Source organism: Dermacentor albipictus, unplaced genomic scaffold (assembly GCF_038994185.2).
Source record: "Dermacentor albipictus isolate Rhodes 1998 colony unplaced genomic scaffold, USDA_Dalb.pri_finalv2 scaffold_13, whole genome shotgun sequence".
Classification (NCBI taxonomy): domain Eukaryota; kingdom Metazoa; phylum Arthropoda; class Arachnida; order Ixodida; family Ixodidae; genus Dermacentor; species Dermacentor albipictus.
Genome location: NW_027225567.1, coordinates 11,535,825 through 11,551,648, shown reverse-complemented (window position 1 = coordinate 11,551,648; position 15,824 = coordinate 11,535,825). Strand labels below are relative to the sequence as shown.

At 45.8% G+C, this 15,824-nt stretch overlaps 1 protein-coding gene across 3 annotated transcripts in view; it reads left to right on the top strand.

The window, feature by feature from the left end:
• The first annotated feature begins 226 nt into the window (after nt 1–226).
• The window catches only part of LOC135915704 (uncharacterized), a 51,763-nt gene continuing 36,165 nt past the window's right edge, over nt 227–15,824 (top strand). For 2 of the 3 annotated variants that reach the window (XM_065448844.2, XM_065448842.2), the window contains exons 1-2: nt 227–717; nt 4,513–4,750. In XM_065448844.2, coding sequence (XP_065304916.2) covers nt 710–717; nt 4,513–4,750 — 246 coding nt within the window. In that variant the 5' untranslated portion in view covers nt 227–709. Of the gene's footprint in view, nt 724–4,512; nt 4,751–15,824 lie in introns of all 3 variants that reach the window. The other variant, XM_065448843.2, reaches the window with a different exon arrangement.

Genomic DNA, 15,824 nt, shown 5'->3' with positions numbered 1-15,824 from the left:
TATCCCACATCTGGTCCGCATCCGAGCAATAAAAGACGACGGACTACGGGTTAAGTAAACGTGTGTATTATCTCTATCTCTCATATCTCAGAGTTACTGCCATCGTCAACGTGCTCTAAAGCAAGGATCGAATAGATATTGGAGACCAGTCGAAACACAAACCTTAAAATAAAGTAAAAGAAGAAGAAGAACGACACCAAGGCCGCGCACTCGTGTGCTGGCGCGAGACGTTCCCATGGCACAGGAAAATCTTGCTCGCACTTTCGAACACGCAGCTGACCGTGACACGCGCATGTCCAAGCATCTCTCAAGAGGACGGACCCGGCTTAGTACCCGCCATGGGCATCGATGTATCCAGCCGCCTCCGAATTTATCGTCTCCTCCACGGCGGCGCATCAGCCTTCTCAGAAGCATCGTCACCCCAGAAGATGCCTTCGTGCACAATGCCAGTCCTACTTCCAGACGAAGCCATGGAGGACGTCCTTCCGAGAAACGGCGACTTTGTGGTCAAGACTCTGGACACGGCTGAGGAAGAGGCTTGTAGCAGCAGCGCACCACGTCGGAGGAGACTTGTCCCGAGGGCCGAGTGCGACAGGATCGTTGAGAAGTACGCCAAGGACAACCTGGCTGAGTACAACTCCCTGCAAGCACCGTGCAAGGACCTCGGCACCTGGTGAAAGAGGTATCCAGTGGCACCGGGCACTGCTTGATGTACAGGTAAAGGTAATTCAGTCTCTTGTGTGCCATATCGAAGGGCCGTTCCGAATACCCTCAGGTTGGGAAATGACATTTAAGGTTTGCCATGTCCTGCTAACAAAACGTACTTGAGGTTATTTCCTACTGTGCCTATAAAGAAAGTATAGCTCTAGTAAGTTATGTCAGCTAGGGTGCATTGAGTGCATAAAACATCTTGATTTGCGTATAGTAACGCGATTGATTACCGTGCTTATACACCTCACAATGTGCTAGCTATGTTAGTAACAGCATTTCGTGTGGTTGCATTAAATAGGTTGTTGTCGCAGAGCGATGATAATTTAGTCACAGAAGATTAAAAAAATTTGAAATGCCTCGCCAACTGTACGCAATACACAGTTTCTTTCACATATTAGCACATCGGGATCTTGAGACACTAACGTGGTTGTTAGGTTCCTTCATGACATGCCCGTTTAAACAGTCGCGCACATCCATGTGTTGCTGTCAGGCGTCTCAGACTTTGCGTCTCTTGTTATAATGTTGAGAGATTCGCGTACGTAGGTTGCATCCGCGCATGGTGCTGCTTTTACCGCTCTCTGACCTTGATGTGCGCCTGGGCTTTGGCGCTTTTCCGCTGGTGGCCTCAGCTCCAGGCGGTGGAGGCAGATGAAGTCCTCGTCCCCCTTCAGGACGATGAACCGCTGCCTCACGCTTCCTTAGAACGGCGTAACATCGCAGTGGTGTAAACTGTACCTTTCGAGACATTTAACGAGAATAACAGTGACCAATTATACACTACGCTAAATATACCGCTAATGTGTGAGTAAAAAGGTTAAAAAACCCTTGGAAATATTGTAACACGTTCATGTAACCTGCGAACTCACGTAACGCATTTTCCCGTAAGAGGGGCTCTATTAGGTTTACAGAATAACCGTACTTTAGTTTTCTTTTTTCCTGGAGAGTTACTAATTTTCATGCTTCGTCATTACACACACACACACACACACACGTATATATATATATATATATATATATATATATATATATATATATATATATATATATATATAATATTTCTTTTGCATACCAATTTCACCAGAATTAGGAGAAACTCCTAAGCCCTAAACCGAAATTGGGCATGCGCCGACCGGAATTCAGGTACCTATAACAGAAACCACTTTCATTCAGATCGGTTGAGCCCTGTTCTCTAATTGCAACATTTATGGGTTTAAAGAAATAGGAGATGGTGCTGAGCTAAACCCTCCTCTTTGGTTGCTGACCTCAAATTGCGGTACCTCGCGGCGTTCCTTAAGCCTTGCGCATGACGTTACTTTCTTTGCGGGTGCAAATACGGTTCGCGAGAAGTGTGTGCATTTTTGAGCCAAGCCATAGATCAACCGCTCCTGTTTCTTTTGTTTCTTTCATCTTGCAAGCAGTGCCACTCGCTTCATTCTTCACCTTCGCGGTCAATGTCCCGCACCGGTCTCACGCGCCGAACGTACACGGCACGTCAACGCTATGTGTCGGGCTTTGCACGTGAAGAGACGTAGACGGGCGATGACCTGGAGGCGCAAAGCCTTCGGTAGCCATAATCTGAGGACATAATCTCGTGCGACCACCATCGGAGATAGCGTCACTATCGCGAGATTTCTTAAGACTCGGTCTACGAGCACCAACGAGGGATCCTTTCGCGCGTTTGGCCTGCCCGCTGTAACTTCCTCCGAAAGTGATCGCCCTAGAATGCGTTCTCCGAACTGGGTTTGACAAAGGCTTCGGTGTACTTTTACTTTATTCGTTTATGTACACATGCTGTCAATCCCTCGTGGGATTATAACTTTTTTATAACTGATTGTAATAGTTTCCATAAATAGACGGTTACCACAGCAGAATATAGTGTGCAACGAAATTTCAAATTACGGAAGCCATAAAGAAACGGAGCATTTAATTTAGTACAATCGATCGAGCCGTAGAAACACAAGGTGTCTGTGTGTTTGTGTGCTGTACTGCTTTTGTTATTCCTGCATAACTCAGTTATTTGGACTTCTATTTCAAAACCCACGTACGCACTCACGCACGCACACAGCAGAACCTGTTCAGCGCCCTAACGTTTAAAGTGATTGCTGCACTGATAGCAGTCTACGTCGAAGGACAGGTGCTGCGGCTCCCTCGCAACTCAAGACGCGCTCGTCGGACGCACTGGTGAGGTGACCTGTGGCGTCTTGCGTGCCGCCGACGACGTGGCCGCCGCCAACCCTGGCGATCCAGCTGCTGTGCGCCGAGGCACCACGGCAGTGCAAAGTGCGCCGCTCGTTGCTCGTCGAGAGCGACGCCAGCTGCGCTGTGTGTGCGAGTGAGATTTCCCAGAAACGACGACCACGGGCATAGAGTTTCTTACCACATTACCTAGTGGGAAATCTGGCCCTGCTGCGCTGTGGTATGCATGGGAATGCCGGTATATTGTGGATTCGGATTGGCATCGTTTTCGTAGAGACAGCACACCTTGAAGACGCGCTTGGCAAGTACCGTTCCGTCTGTCACAATGATTCATTTTCTACCTAGACCAGCACGTGAAAAGCTCTTTTAACTTTATTATTACGCGAAAACATGTTTTGTTTAACTATAAGAACTCGTTATTGTGTGTACGACTACATGTTACGTAAAAAGTATCAGCGGGCCGCTAAAGTTGGAGGACAGGCGACAAGGTTCGCGCTCGCTTTGAAACAGTTGGTGGTCTGTTCTTGATTCGCTTCGCTTGGTCATGCATCGTGGGTGAGTAAAGATGTAATAAGCGTGAATGGAAACATTTTATGAAGATTTTACTTTGAAAACGCGTTATTTGCGTAGCCAACCCCACGTTTTAGACGAAGCCTCTTACAACACCAGCCAACACGAGCCTCGCAGACACATATACCGTCATTCCCATGACGGCACGGTGCCCCCTTAAGAAACTCCCATAGACGGTGGCGCCAGATTACCCTCTAGGTGTTATAGTGAGAAACTCTTATGACCACGGGTCAGCGGAATGACGCGCCTGTCGAGCACGAATTAGCCGCCCCAGAGTTGCGTCCCTGGGGAGAAGTCGTCGCTCGGTTCAAGCGAACACAGCGAGTACTGGGTGCTTTCGCCATCCACTCTTTACTTGGCATTTCGTTAGTGCTCGAATATGAATGGCACTCGTCAACTGCCAATAGAGAGTCGTACAGGACAAAGTCGGCGCGGTGTCGCAAGAGAGTGCTCTAGAAGCGAAGACGGGATATTGTTGTGGTGGAAAGAGATTACATTCGGGCTCGTTCAATAATCGAACTGTGCTTACCATTTTAAGTTAATGAAACAGCATGTGCGCGATATTGACGACACCGTCCGTATACACTTTGCGATGCGAGAGATAATTCCTGCACATGCCGCCTATTGAATTCTAAACGCAGTTCGGTGAAAAATAAGCAGCTCTACTGCCCTCCACTGACTCTCGGAAGAAAGCGCACAGAAGAAGCAATTTCTTTTTCCTTCTTGCGAAAAAAGATTCTACATCTTGTGCCTCACGAAGAAACTCTCCAGTAAACTGGCGGCTTTTACATCCACCAGAAGTAATTTACGAAAAGGGCGAACAGTAGCCATTGCTATTAAAGTGCTTTGAGAGACTTGTGTAAACATTCGCAGCGCAGCTAAGCACTAACCCGCAAACGCCTACAAACTATACAAGTAGAAAAAAAAAGAAAGCGTTTGCATTGACAAGGCTGCAGCCTTTGTTTGGCAAAGTGTCGCTCGACCAAAGCGCGTTCCAAACGCCCTGCTCAATGATGGTCTGTCATCTCAACGCAGTCCGGAGGAGCCGACTACACGTGCAGCGGCAGCGGCCGGGAGCGGGAATCGCCAGCACGGGCATTGCAGCGCAGTCGCGTGGCCCGACTACAGGTTCGAGGCGCTGCGCTGCCGGCCACGCGTGCAGCCTGCGCGACATGCTGCCGCTTCGGTCGACGACGACGAACTCCCGCACGGCCGAGTGCAACAGCGACGCGGTGGCAACGCCAAGCAGCTGCCTTCGGAGGCTACTCACGAGGTGAGGCCAACTGGACCCGTATTCTGAAACGATGCGCGTCGGTGATGCTGTCACCTAGGCCACGCCTTCGCCGTCTGCGCGCACTGATTGGTTGGTTTAGCAGAATCGGATGAGCTACGTCATCCCCTTTTGCTCAATCAGCCAATCAGCGCGCGTTTTACGGCGATACGATCGCCGAAGTACTGGTCGTTTCAGAATGCCGCCTTGCTGTTCGGTGAAAATGCTAAAGCTCAGTAGCGGCCTCTCTCAACGCCAATTCATTTTGTTCGACTTCTTCCAAAAGGGAACGCTTGCACCGAGGTGAGCTTTCTATTAAATAATTACTTTACAATTATTTATATTTTTGTCGATCTATTCGGGCTCTGAACGCATCGACACCAGCACCTTATGCCAGTATTCGCTACACCTTCAGCGGAGAGCCTGAAACAGCTTTCCGAAATTCACTACCAATGTTACGACTCTTAGAGGAACATGTAGGGTTCTATATTATTGCGCTATACCAGGGTGCCTAGGTTTTACAGCAAAACATGTTGAGATAAAAAGAACATATGAATATACCGTCTCTTGCGAGTAGATACCTGGTTTGAACATTCAGATATTCATTGTTGTGCATAAAAATATAAATTAATGATAAATAAACAAATAAATGGCACTGCAAGTTTAGAACACTGCAAGTGAGTGATATAAAAGCTGTGTAACATTTGTATCAACTGCATATATTTGGTCATTCAATGCGGACAATAATATTAGTAATTTATCACAATTACGTAGGCGAAAAAGAAACACAACGGTAGCGAACTTCTTCACTTTCCCACTTTTCTAAGGACACCAGAAATGTCCCACGGCCACCGAAAAAATACAAAATAACAGCAGTAATCGAGAAGTGAAAGAAAACTTCCTACAAAAGTAAGTGGTTACAGATGAAAAATAATAGCATAAGATAGAGGATATATATACAAACACAATAGACAAAAATTACTGCAGAACCTCCCTTGTGATACTTTTCAAATAGTGCGTAAACATTATTTATATTCGCTCATCTTACACACATACGTCTCTGAGGTATCCAAGCACGTCTGGTCGTGTGGTGGCGATGTTTGCTCGGTTTCATTTCTTTGTTGTTGTTATATTTATTTATTTATTTATTTATTTATTTATTTATTTATTTATTTATTTATTTAAAGCTACATCGCAAGCTCCGGTCGGAGCATTGAGTGATGGTGGATTATGCAATAAAATACGTGACGAGCATGAACAATAACAACGAAAAGTAACAGTAAGCAGAACCAAAAGAATACATTATACAGTCTCAGTTCGTAGAATGTGCATATAAGCGCTCACGGAAATGTTCGCGGTTAGTGACTGAAAGAATGTCATCTGGAATATCGTTCCAAAGTGCTATGGCTTGTGGCAAAGCCGAAGAATTGAAAGCTTTAGTTTAACAAATATGCGTTTGATGCTGAGGTGATTATGAAAAAATTAAATTATGGGGTTCTACGTGCCAAAACCACTTTCTGATTATGAGGCACGCCGTAGTGGGGGACTCCGGAAATTTCGACCACCTGGGGTTCTTTAACGTGCACCTAAATCTAAGTACACGGGTGTTTTCGCATTTCGCCCCCATCGAAATGCGGCCGCCGTGGCCGGGATTCGATCCCGCGACCTCGTGCTCAGCAGCCTAACACCATAGCCACTGAGCAACCACGGCGGGTGAGGTGATTATGAAGGCGCCTGGATGTGCGTAATGGTTTTTCAAGTGGCAGTGGGGATGGCGGTACGCTTTGAATATATTTCTGTATTAGGCATAAAACAGCAACAGAACACGAATACTTAACCTCTGGAGTGGAATGCCTAGCTTAATTTTTGTTATACTGGAATGGCGGTTATAGTTATACATGAAATGAATCGAGCGGCTCTATTTTGTACGGCTTCCAGCATTGAAATTAAGTACTCTAGATGACCAGATGGACGGAGCAAATTCAAGCTGTGGGCGCACGAAGGTTAAATATGCCAATTTGCATGTATGAGCTGAGCAATGATGCTGATTTCGACGTAAGCAACCCAGCGTTTGCGACGTGATAGCACATATGCTGGTGATTTGCAATTTCCATGAAACGTCAGATGTAAGATGCAAGCCTAAGTACTTATATGACGCCGCACGGGGCAGTGAAACGTTGTTTATAGAATACGTGAAGTTAGAAAGTGACTGTTTACGAGTAAGGGAAATAGTTTTTTACTTATTCGAGTTCAACGTCATAAGCCAGTTATCACAACAGGCATAAACAAGGTTAAGGTCCCTTTGTAGGATTAAGTGGTCATGATGACTTTCAATAGTGCGGTATACGGTGCAGGCGTCAGAAAATAGCCGCATGCAAGAGAAAATGTTGGAAGGTAAATCATTAACAGAAATTTAAAAAAGCAGGGGGCCTAGCATGCTGCCCTGTGGAACACCGGATGTGACATCAGAAAAAGAAGAAGCAAAATTATTGACGACTGTGAACTGCTTTCGAAAAGATAGAAAGTTAAGGAGCCAAGATGGTGTTAGTGAGTCTAGTATAAGAATAGACAGCTTAGCGATGAGGTGGCAGTGAGCAACGCGATCAAATGCATTTGAGTAGTCAAGAAAGATGCAGTCAGTTTGAAGGTTATTATCCATCTTAAAGTCCAAGTCAGTGGTGAATTCCATTACTGCGTATTACACGAAAAAGATTTTCGGAACCCATGCCGATTATTAAAAAAAAGAAGTGATTAAACTCGAGTTGGTTATAAATATTCGATGCAATAATATGCTCAAGCATTCTGCAACATATGCAAGTGTGCGACAAGGGCGGTAGTTATTCGCCATATTCCTGTTACTGCTTTTAAACACTGGAATTCTTTTGCAACTTTCCAATCAAGTGGAAGATGGCCTGTTGAAAAAGATTTTGTAAAAATGTGATATATTTTACTAGAGATAGACAATATATTCTTCAAGATATTAGAACATATGTTATCGGGACCAGCAGAGGAAGATACTTTAAGGTTTGTAATGAGGTATGCGATTCCTTGATTTGTGATGGCAAAGGGCTCCATGTATCGAAATTAATGATCAGGAATAATGGGAATTTTCGAATGATCTTCAGCATTAGACACAGATGAAAAGAATGTACTGAATTCATATGCGCTCTCTTGATCTGACAGCTCGATTTGGTAATCATTTTGTAGCGATATGTGATGGATAGTGCTGTCTTGAGCAATGGTTCGCCAAAATTTTCTAGGATCAGAAGCTAGAAATGAAAATAGGTCGCGGGAGTAATACTTGTCCTTAACCGAGGCTACTTCAGCACAGTATTTCTTTAACCACTTTTTATAATCAGCCCATAAATTAGAATTGCGCGATTTCTTAGCACGTTTGTATAAGCGTTTTTTTCTGTTACATAGGGTACGAATACATTAAATCAAGGCTTATGTGTATCATTCGTCATTGTGACTAGAGAAACGTACTTGACAATTAAAGATGGAATGGCGTTTTTAGAGTACCCAGTTATCATCAACGTTACGATTTGGGAAGGACAGCAAGAAGGTTTCATTAAAGAATGCATCCTGGTCAGTATTCATTTTAGCCTAGTTAGCCTTATTATAATCGCAAATTTGTTTAACCGTGACTCCCGTAAATGGTAAAGGCACCTTAATTTGTAACTGAAGCAGTTTATGGTCACTAAAACCATCTAGACAAGAAATTGGACCGACTGTTTCAGGAGCCTTAGTGAATATCAGGTATAGAACATAAGTTCCTCGAGTGGGCTCTCTGACAACTTGAAATAAGTTGAAATCTAAGGTTAAATTAATGAGTTCAGCCAACTTGTGACAAGGGGATGATAGCTGCAACCAATCAATGTTCGGAAAGTTAGTCGCCGAGTATGTAGATATACTCAGCAGAATGTTGTTTTGTTGCATAGTCAATACTGCAACGTAATTCTTGTCATAATCTGGAGTACGATAGCAAGAACCAATTAATAGTTTGACAGATAAGGATGAGCATGTAACTCAGATAATTTCAAGTGCTGAGTTAGTGTCTATGATATACGATGAAATATTTCGATTAACAGCTACTAAGACGCAACCTCCTCTTTTTTCGGTGCAGTCATGCCTATATATGTTGTAGACAGGGCAATCATGAAAAATTTCGTTGTTGGTTATTTCGGGTCGTAGCCAAGTCTATGTCAAAACGATAATATCTGAATGACTGTCTTCGGTAAAAGAACACACCAGATCGCGCTTTGGTAGTAGGCTTCGAATGTTAGTGAAACATAAGGATATCGACTGTACGGATGAAATTGTTTGGGTTATTTGTGGTACGTCTCTACAAGAACCGTTTTCATACTATCTTTGAGATGAAATGACCTTGTCAGTTGCGTGATCATACATGTAAGCATTATTGTGAATACGTACCTTGTCTATTGACAGCTTGAATGCCTTGCTTTGCATTTTGCCAAATTCAACCAACTTCCTCCTAGCAAGCCGCGTCGATGGCGAAAAGTCTTCTTGAATCGAGAACGCAGACCCCTTAAATTTGTACGCAGATGCTAGGATGTCCTGTTTATCTTCAGAGAAGCTTAGCTTTGCTATTATTGGTTGGCGTTTGTCCTCGGCGAACTTACCCAACCTGTGTACACGTTCAAACTGTGTGCTGGTTGTTTGCACGTCAAGTTTATCCCAACAAAACTTAATTATTTTCGATTCTGATGCTGCCCAGTCTTCCTTATACTCGTCATGAACTCCTAAAAAGAGAAGGTTGTACCAACGCATTCTATTTTCTGTGTCGTCGCATCTTGTGACGATGGTTTGCAGTTGCTCGCTGATATTTCGCAGTGGACTCCCAGCTTTGCGTATCTCGGCCATATTGATTGAAGAAAGAGTGGTTGAAGAGTTGCAAGCTTGCTGGCCAGGACAGCGACTTTAGCAGATACTGCTGTTTGTTCGTCTTTGACACATTTGACCTCCCCAGAGGTTGATTTCTATTCTTCTTTTATAAGCTTAATTTGTCTGTCAGTGGCGTCCTGTTTGTCCTTTATGCCTCGTATTTCTCTTAATATCGCCTCCTGCCCAGCGTCTAGTTTTCTAACAATTTCCAACACAGATGCAAGCGTTTTTTATCAGAGTATCAAACTCGGGTCCCGGGTTTGATTCAACGTCACCCTCTAATAAAAGCATATTCGTCAAGGCAGAACACAATCGTGAAATCACAGACAAGGCTCGCCTGAGACCTTCCAGCGGCTCCATTGGGCATGACACCGCTACAAGGCATCTATCGTCACGTCTCAGACAAGAAGCATTGTTAAGGTAACTAACGTGTAAAAGTAGCGTGCGTGAGTTCTCCATACCGGTATTGGTACCGTGTTCAAGGGATACAGTCACAAGCGGGCATGTATAACCGGCGCTGGTTGAGCAGGCGATGGTCGTTGCCAAACGTTGTTGCCAGATGATGCTCCCAGAGGCATCCAGATTTGACCAAACGAGCACCGGGGTGGGTGGAAGCTGTAATTATTCCGCCGGGCTTCGCCGCCAGGAATCCAAGGCCCAAGAGCAAGTACCGAATACGACAATGGTCTGCAAAAGTAGCGGTTGTGAGTTCTGCATGTTGGTATCGCTGCAGTGCCCAAGGGATACAGTCACAAGCAGGCGTTATTAACCGGCGCTGGTTGAGCAGGCGATGGTCGTTGCCATAGAGTTTCTCACTACATTACCTAGAGGGAAATCTGGCGCTGCTGCGCTAAGGGATGCATGGGAATGTCGGTATATTGTGACTTCGGATTGGCATCGTTCTCGGAGAGACAGGACACTTTGAAGACGCGCTTGGCAAGTACCGCTCCGTGTGTCACACTGATTCATTTTCTACTAAAACAGCACGTGAAAAGCGGTATTAGCTTTATTATTACGCGAAAACATGTTTTATTTAACTACAAGAACTTGTTATTGTGTGTACGACTGTAGGTTACGTAAAAAGTATCAACGGGCCGCTAAAGTTGGAGAACCGACGACAAGGTTCGCACTCGCTTTGAAACAGTTGGTCGTCTGTTCTTGCTTTTCTTCGCTTGGTAATGCATTGTAGGTGAGTAAAGATGTAATATGCGTGAATGGAAACATTTTATGAAGATTTTTCTCTCAGAACATGTTATTTGTGTAGCCATATCCACGTTTTAGACGAAGCCTCTTACAACACCAGCGAACACGAGCCTCGCAGACACATATACCGTCATTCCCATGACGGCACGGTGCCCGCTTCAGAAACTCCCACAGACGGTGGCGTGAGATTTCCCTCTAGGTGTTATAGTGAGAAACTCTATGGTCGTTGCCGCTCGTTGTTGCCAGATGAAGCTCCCAGAGGCATCCAGATTCGGCCAAACGAGCACCGGGGTGGGTGGAAGCTGTAATTCTTCCGCCGGGCTTCGCCGCCAGGAATCCAGGGCCCAAGAGCAGATGCCGAATAAGGCAGTGGTCTGCAAAAGTAGCGTGCGTGAGTTCTGCATGCTGGTATCGGTGCCGTGCCCAAGGGATACAGTCACAAGCAGGCGTTATTAACCGGCGCTGATTGAGCAGGCGATGGTCGTTGCCGAACGTTGTTGCCAAATGATGCTCTCAGAGGCATCCAGATTCGGCCAAACGAGTACCGGGGTCAGTGGAAGCTGTAATTCTACCCTGCGGCATGCGATAGGCTCTGTCCTTTTTGCAGAAGAGAAAAGGGCACTCTGCCGCACGTCTTGGCAGAGTGCACAGAACTCAAGACCCCCCCTCCTCCCCTTCCCACCAACACCCCCAATCCCCAACCCCTTGAGCGATAGGAGACCTTGTTATCCAGCCCCGCGTTACCGATTCAGCTCGCACTTACTAGGGGCCAGGAGCTGCTGAAAACATAAGGCTCCCATTACTATGGAACCAGCCCATCTGGTGCCTGCGTGCACCACCGATTTATTTTGGAGCCAGTGGAAGTTGCTTCCTCATCATCATCTACTGCCGGGCTTCGCCGCCACGAATCCAGGGCCCAAGAGCAGATGCCGAATACAACAGTGGTCTGTAAAAGTAGCGTGCGTGAGTTCTGCATACTGGTATCGGTGCCGTGCCCAAGGGATACAGTTACAAGCAGGCGTGTATAACCGGCGCTGGTTCAGCAGGCGATGGTCATTGCCGAACATTGTTGCCAGATGAAGCTCCCAGAGGCATCCAGATTCGGCCAAACGAGCACCGGGGTGGGTGGAAGCTGTAATTCTTCCGCCGGGCTTCGCCGCCAGGAATCCAGGGCCCAAGAGCAGGTGCCGAATACGACAGTGGTCTGCAAAAGTAGCGTGCGTGAGGTTCGGCATGCTGGTATCATTGCCGTGCCCCCCGGATATCTCCCTCGGGGAAGTACCCAGAAAGTGATTAGTCGTTAGTAGTACTAGCTGAGGAGCCTAATTGCTGCTCGTTGGGAACGCTCAGCTTTTTTTTTTATGCAAGTGCCCTAAACTCCCATTCGGGCACAACATAGGGAGGTTACAATGAATCAGTGATTTTGCAGAAGACACGCCTGAACAGATAATGCATGGTAAAATAGAACACAAGCGGAAAAACAGCGAAGAAAAAAAGAATCGCAAGCGCACTACAGCGACACTTCCTAAACGTTGAAGATACTTATAGCATTAAAATCAGTGGTGCACAAAATCAATGTTACTTGCTTACTTCACACGAGAAAATTGCTTGCTAAACAAGGCACACCATATCCAGCTTTTCCTCACACGTACCAACTAGCGCCCCAAGCGGGCCCTGCACGAAGCGAGCGCGTTTTCAATGGAATGAGCGGTTTTTTTGCGAATAACAAAAGCTGCAGGCCGATTATTGAAAAAGGCAGGTGGCAAACGTGTTCTGGAAGACAGTCCACACGAGCCAAATGCAGTGATCACTCTATGGCACGTAAAAATTTTGTTCCCACAGCGGTTAAAGTTTTAGCAATGGAAGCCTATGGAAACGACGAAAACTTGTGCTCGATGTTTGAGGCAAGAACGATGACTGCAATCCCGTCTATCGTAATACGCAGTGCAGCGTATGTAGTCCGGAGACTGAGCTTTCGATTGATGCCTCTCTCGACTCTTCACATATGGCGTAAGACTGTTCCCGAAAGTGATTTTTGTAACGCTGTCGTGAAAATTGCCGTGGTATCTATAAAAACACAAACGTAACGCTTGGCGAAGCCTTTGTAGCCGTGGCCGAGTGGTAGAATAGCGAGCACCTTTCGTCCCGCTTCACTGCGGCCGTGGTTCGATTTCCCTTCGCAGCGTTTTTTTTAAGCATCATAGGACCTAGTTTTGTAGTCTCTCACTAGATGGCAGAATCACAAAACCCAAGATTTTCTTTCGGTTTTGGTTTTTCAGCAGTGCATTTTTTTAAAGCCGCATAGTACTTATAGTCTCCTATCAAATGGCATAAACACAAAACTCAAGAATTGCTTTCGGTTCTGATTTTCCAGTGGTGCTCTTCAAATATTATGCTTTCTGTTTTCCCTTCATAAAACGTAGCTTTATCGTGTTCATTTGTTAAGTCATCGCTTTTATGAAGGTTTTATTCATTGGACAACATAACTAGAAGCTTGCGCATGGCTTTGTGTTATGAAAAAAAAAAAAACTTTCGTGCTTTGTAGCGTGGAACCTGCAAGAACAAGATGGCTATTCTTATTGCGTTCTTCTGGAAGGTCCGTTTTCTTCGACTTTCGGCTGTCCTTAATGGCACCCACTCGGAGCGAATCACGTCCAGCTGTGCCACAATGTTACCCGGTGGCCAGTGCCATTCCTATGCAACATTCGTGTGGAACAAAGGGTCTGCTAGGCTGAGTCGCTGCCCGAAAGTTAATTATTTCTAAATATTCATCCAAATAAGAAATGCACCAACTAGGAGATGTGCAGCGTCTGGATTAGTAGCTACTGTTAATGTGTTCCCTACAGCCAAGTGGTATCAATCCGTAGGTGTGGCCGTAAAAAACCATTTGAATAAATGTCCTTCGTTCGGTGCATTTGCTTTTAATGCACAGCATTCTTTGGCGAGTACCCCAGCAATTTGGTAGCAAAATCGTGAAATATCGTACCTGTAACGCCAAAAGCTTGACGCATTTCCTATATAAATATATAGGTCTTCATAAAAAGGGTTGGGGTGACCAACTTGAAATTTGAAGTGGCATCAGCATAAATTTGGACCAAGGTGAATTTAGTAGTGATATGGGAGTGGCCCTACGAAAATTTGGGGTGAAATGGCAGTGAGCCAAGCTGAATTTGAGGCTGATATGGGGGTGGCCCAACCTAAATTTGAGGTGATATAGGGGTGGGTAAGCCTAAGTTTGGGGGAATATGGGGTGGCCCAGCCTGGATTTGGGGATGATATGGGGGTGGGAGAACCTAAATTTGGGGGTGATATGGGTGGTGGGCCACCCTAACCATGGGCGTGATATGGGGCTGGGCCAAGCTGAATCGGGGGGGGGGGGGGGTAGGGGCTAACCTAAATTTGGGAGTGATTTGCGGTGGGCCATCCTAAATTTCAGGTGATAGACGGGTGGGCCAGGCTAAGTTTCCGGCTGATATGGGGGTGGGCCAACCTGGATTTGAGGATGATATGGGGGTGGGCCAACCTAAATTTGAAGGTAACATGGGGACGCGCTAACCTAACCATGGGGGTGATGTTTGGCTGGGCCAAGATGAATTGGGGGGGGGTGATGGGTGGACTAACCTATATTGGGGTATGATTTGCGGTGGGCCATCCTAAATTTGAGGTGATCGAGGGGTGGGCCAGCATTAGTTTGGGGCTGGTATGGGGGTGGGTCAACCTCGATTTGCAGGTGCTATTGGAGTGGGCCAATATAAATTTGGCGGTGTTGTGAAGGCGGGCCAATCTGTATTTGGGGGTGATATGGGGTTGGTCCTACCTAAATGTGGGGGCAATCTCGGGGTCGGTCAATCTGAACTTGGGGGCGATATGGGGGTTTGCCAACCTAAATTTTCGGGTGCGTCGACTGCAATTTTGGGGGACGATTTATGGAAATTCGTGGGTGGACCAACTTGAAAATTAGGGGTGGCCCAATTGAAATTGGGGATGGGCCAACTCCAAGTTTAAGGCTGGGCGAACAAAAATCGGTCGTGGCCGACTTAAAATTTGGGGGTGGGCCAATTTTAATTTGAGGGTGTGTCAACTTGAAATTTGGGGGTGGGCCTATCTAATGTTTGGGGGTGGGCCAATTGAAATACGGGGGGGGGGGGGGCTGTTTACGAATAGTTAGACAACACCAGTGGTGTTCCTGCATCTTTTTCATCATCGCAAAGTATGTATATTAATAATTGTTACCTAATACTCCTCAAGGTGAGCTACCACTTGAGCCTTCCGAGCCCACTGGGCTGCTAATCCCACAGAAGTACTCTCATCGTGACAACTGCGACGTTCAATGCGGGGATCACATGAACAAATCGCAGACCGAGCTGACCATTTTCACACCAATGTCATTGCCAACACTACTCGCTCGTGCTAGAGGCAACACAAGCTGACAACTATCATAATTCAACTTTCACTCGCGCGGTAGTCGACACGCTCTCAGCGCACTATTTCGCCAATCATTGGATAGAGCCTTGCTGGATGTTTTACTGTCACGTTGCGTCGTTTTTCACGAAGGCCGTCTCCCGAAAAGAGAATAGATTTTTGAGATTGGCGAGGCAAGCTAGTATAAAACTCATACGAAGCAAATGTATAAACGGTTATAGTGATTTTTCAAAAATGAATATAAGTAAATAAGATTTCAGATGGTATTGTTTCGACCGGGCATGACAACGAGTTTTTCCCGCCTGTCACAGTGCTTTGACCGAAAACCTAATCATTTTGCTCAAACGTGTTGCCCCAATATTACATGTGCTAAATGTAGAAAAGTGCGCTGCGGGGTCACAGCTTCAAAGCCAGTCTATTTTGTGTACGGTTGTTGATATTGTAGTAATGTGGAGTTTTCTTCTTTATAAGAGCACAAAAAGAAAAATATAACAGATGGTAGCTAAGCGCAAAGTAAATTGTAAGATCTGAAACCAGCAATTATTTT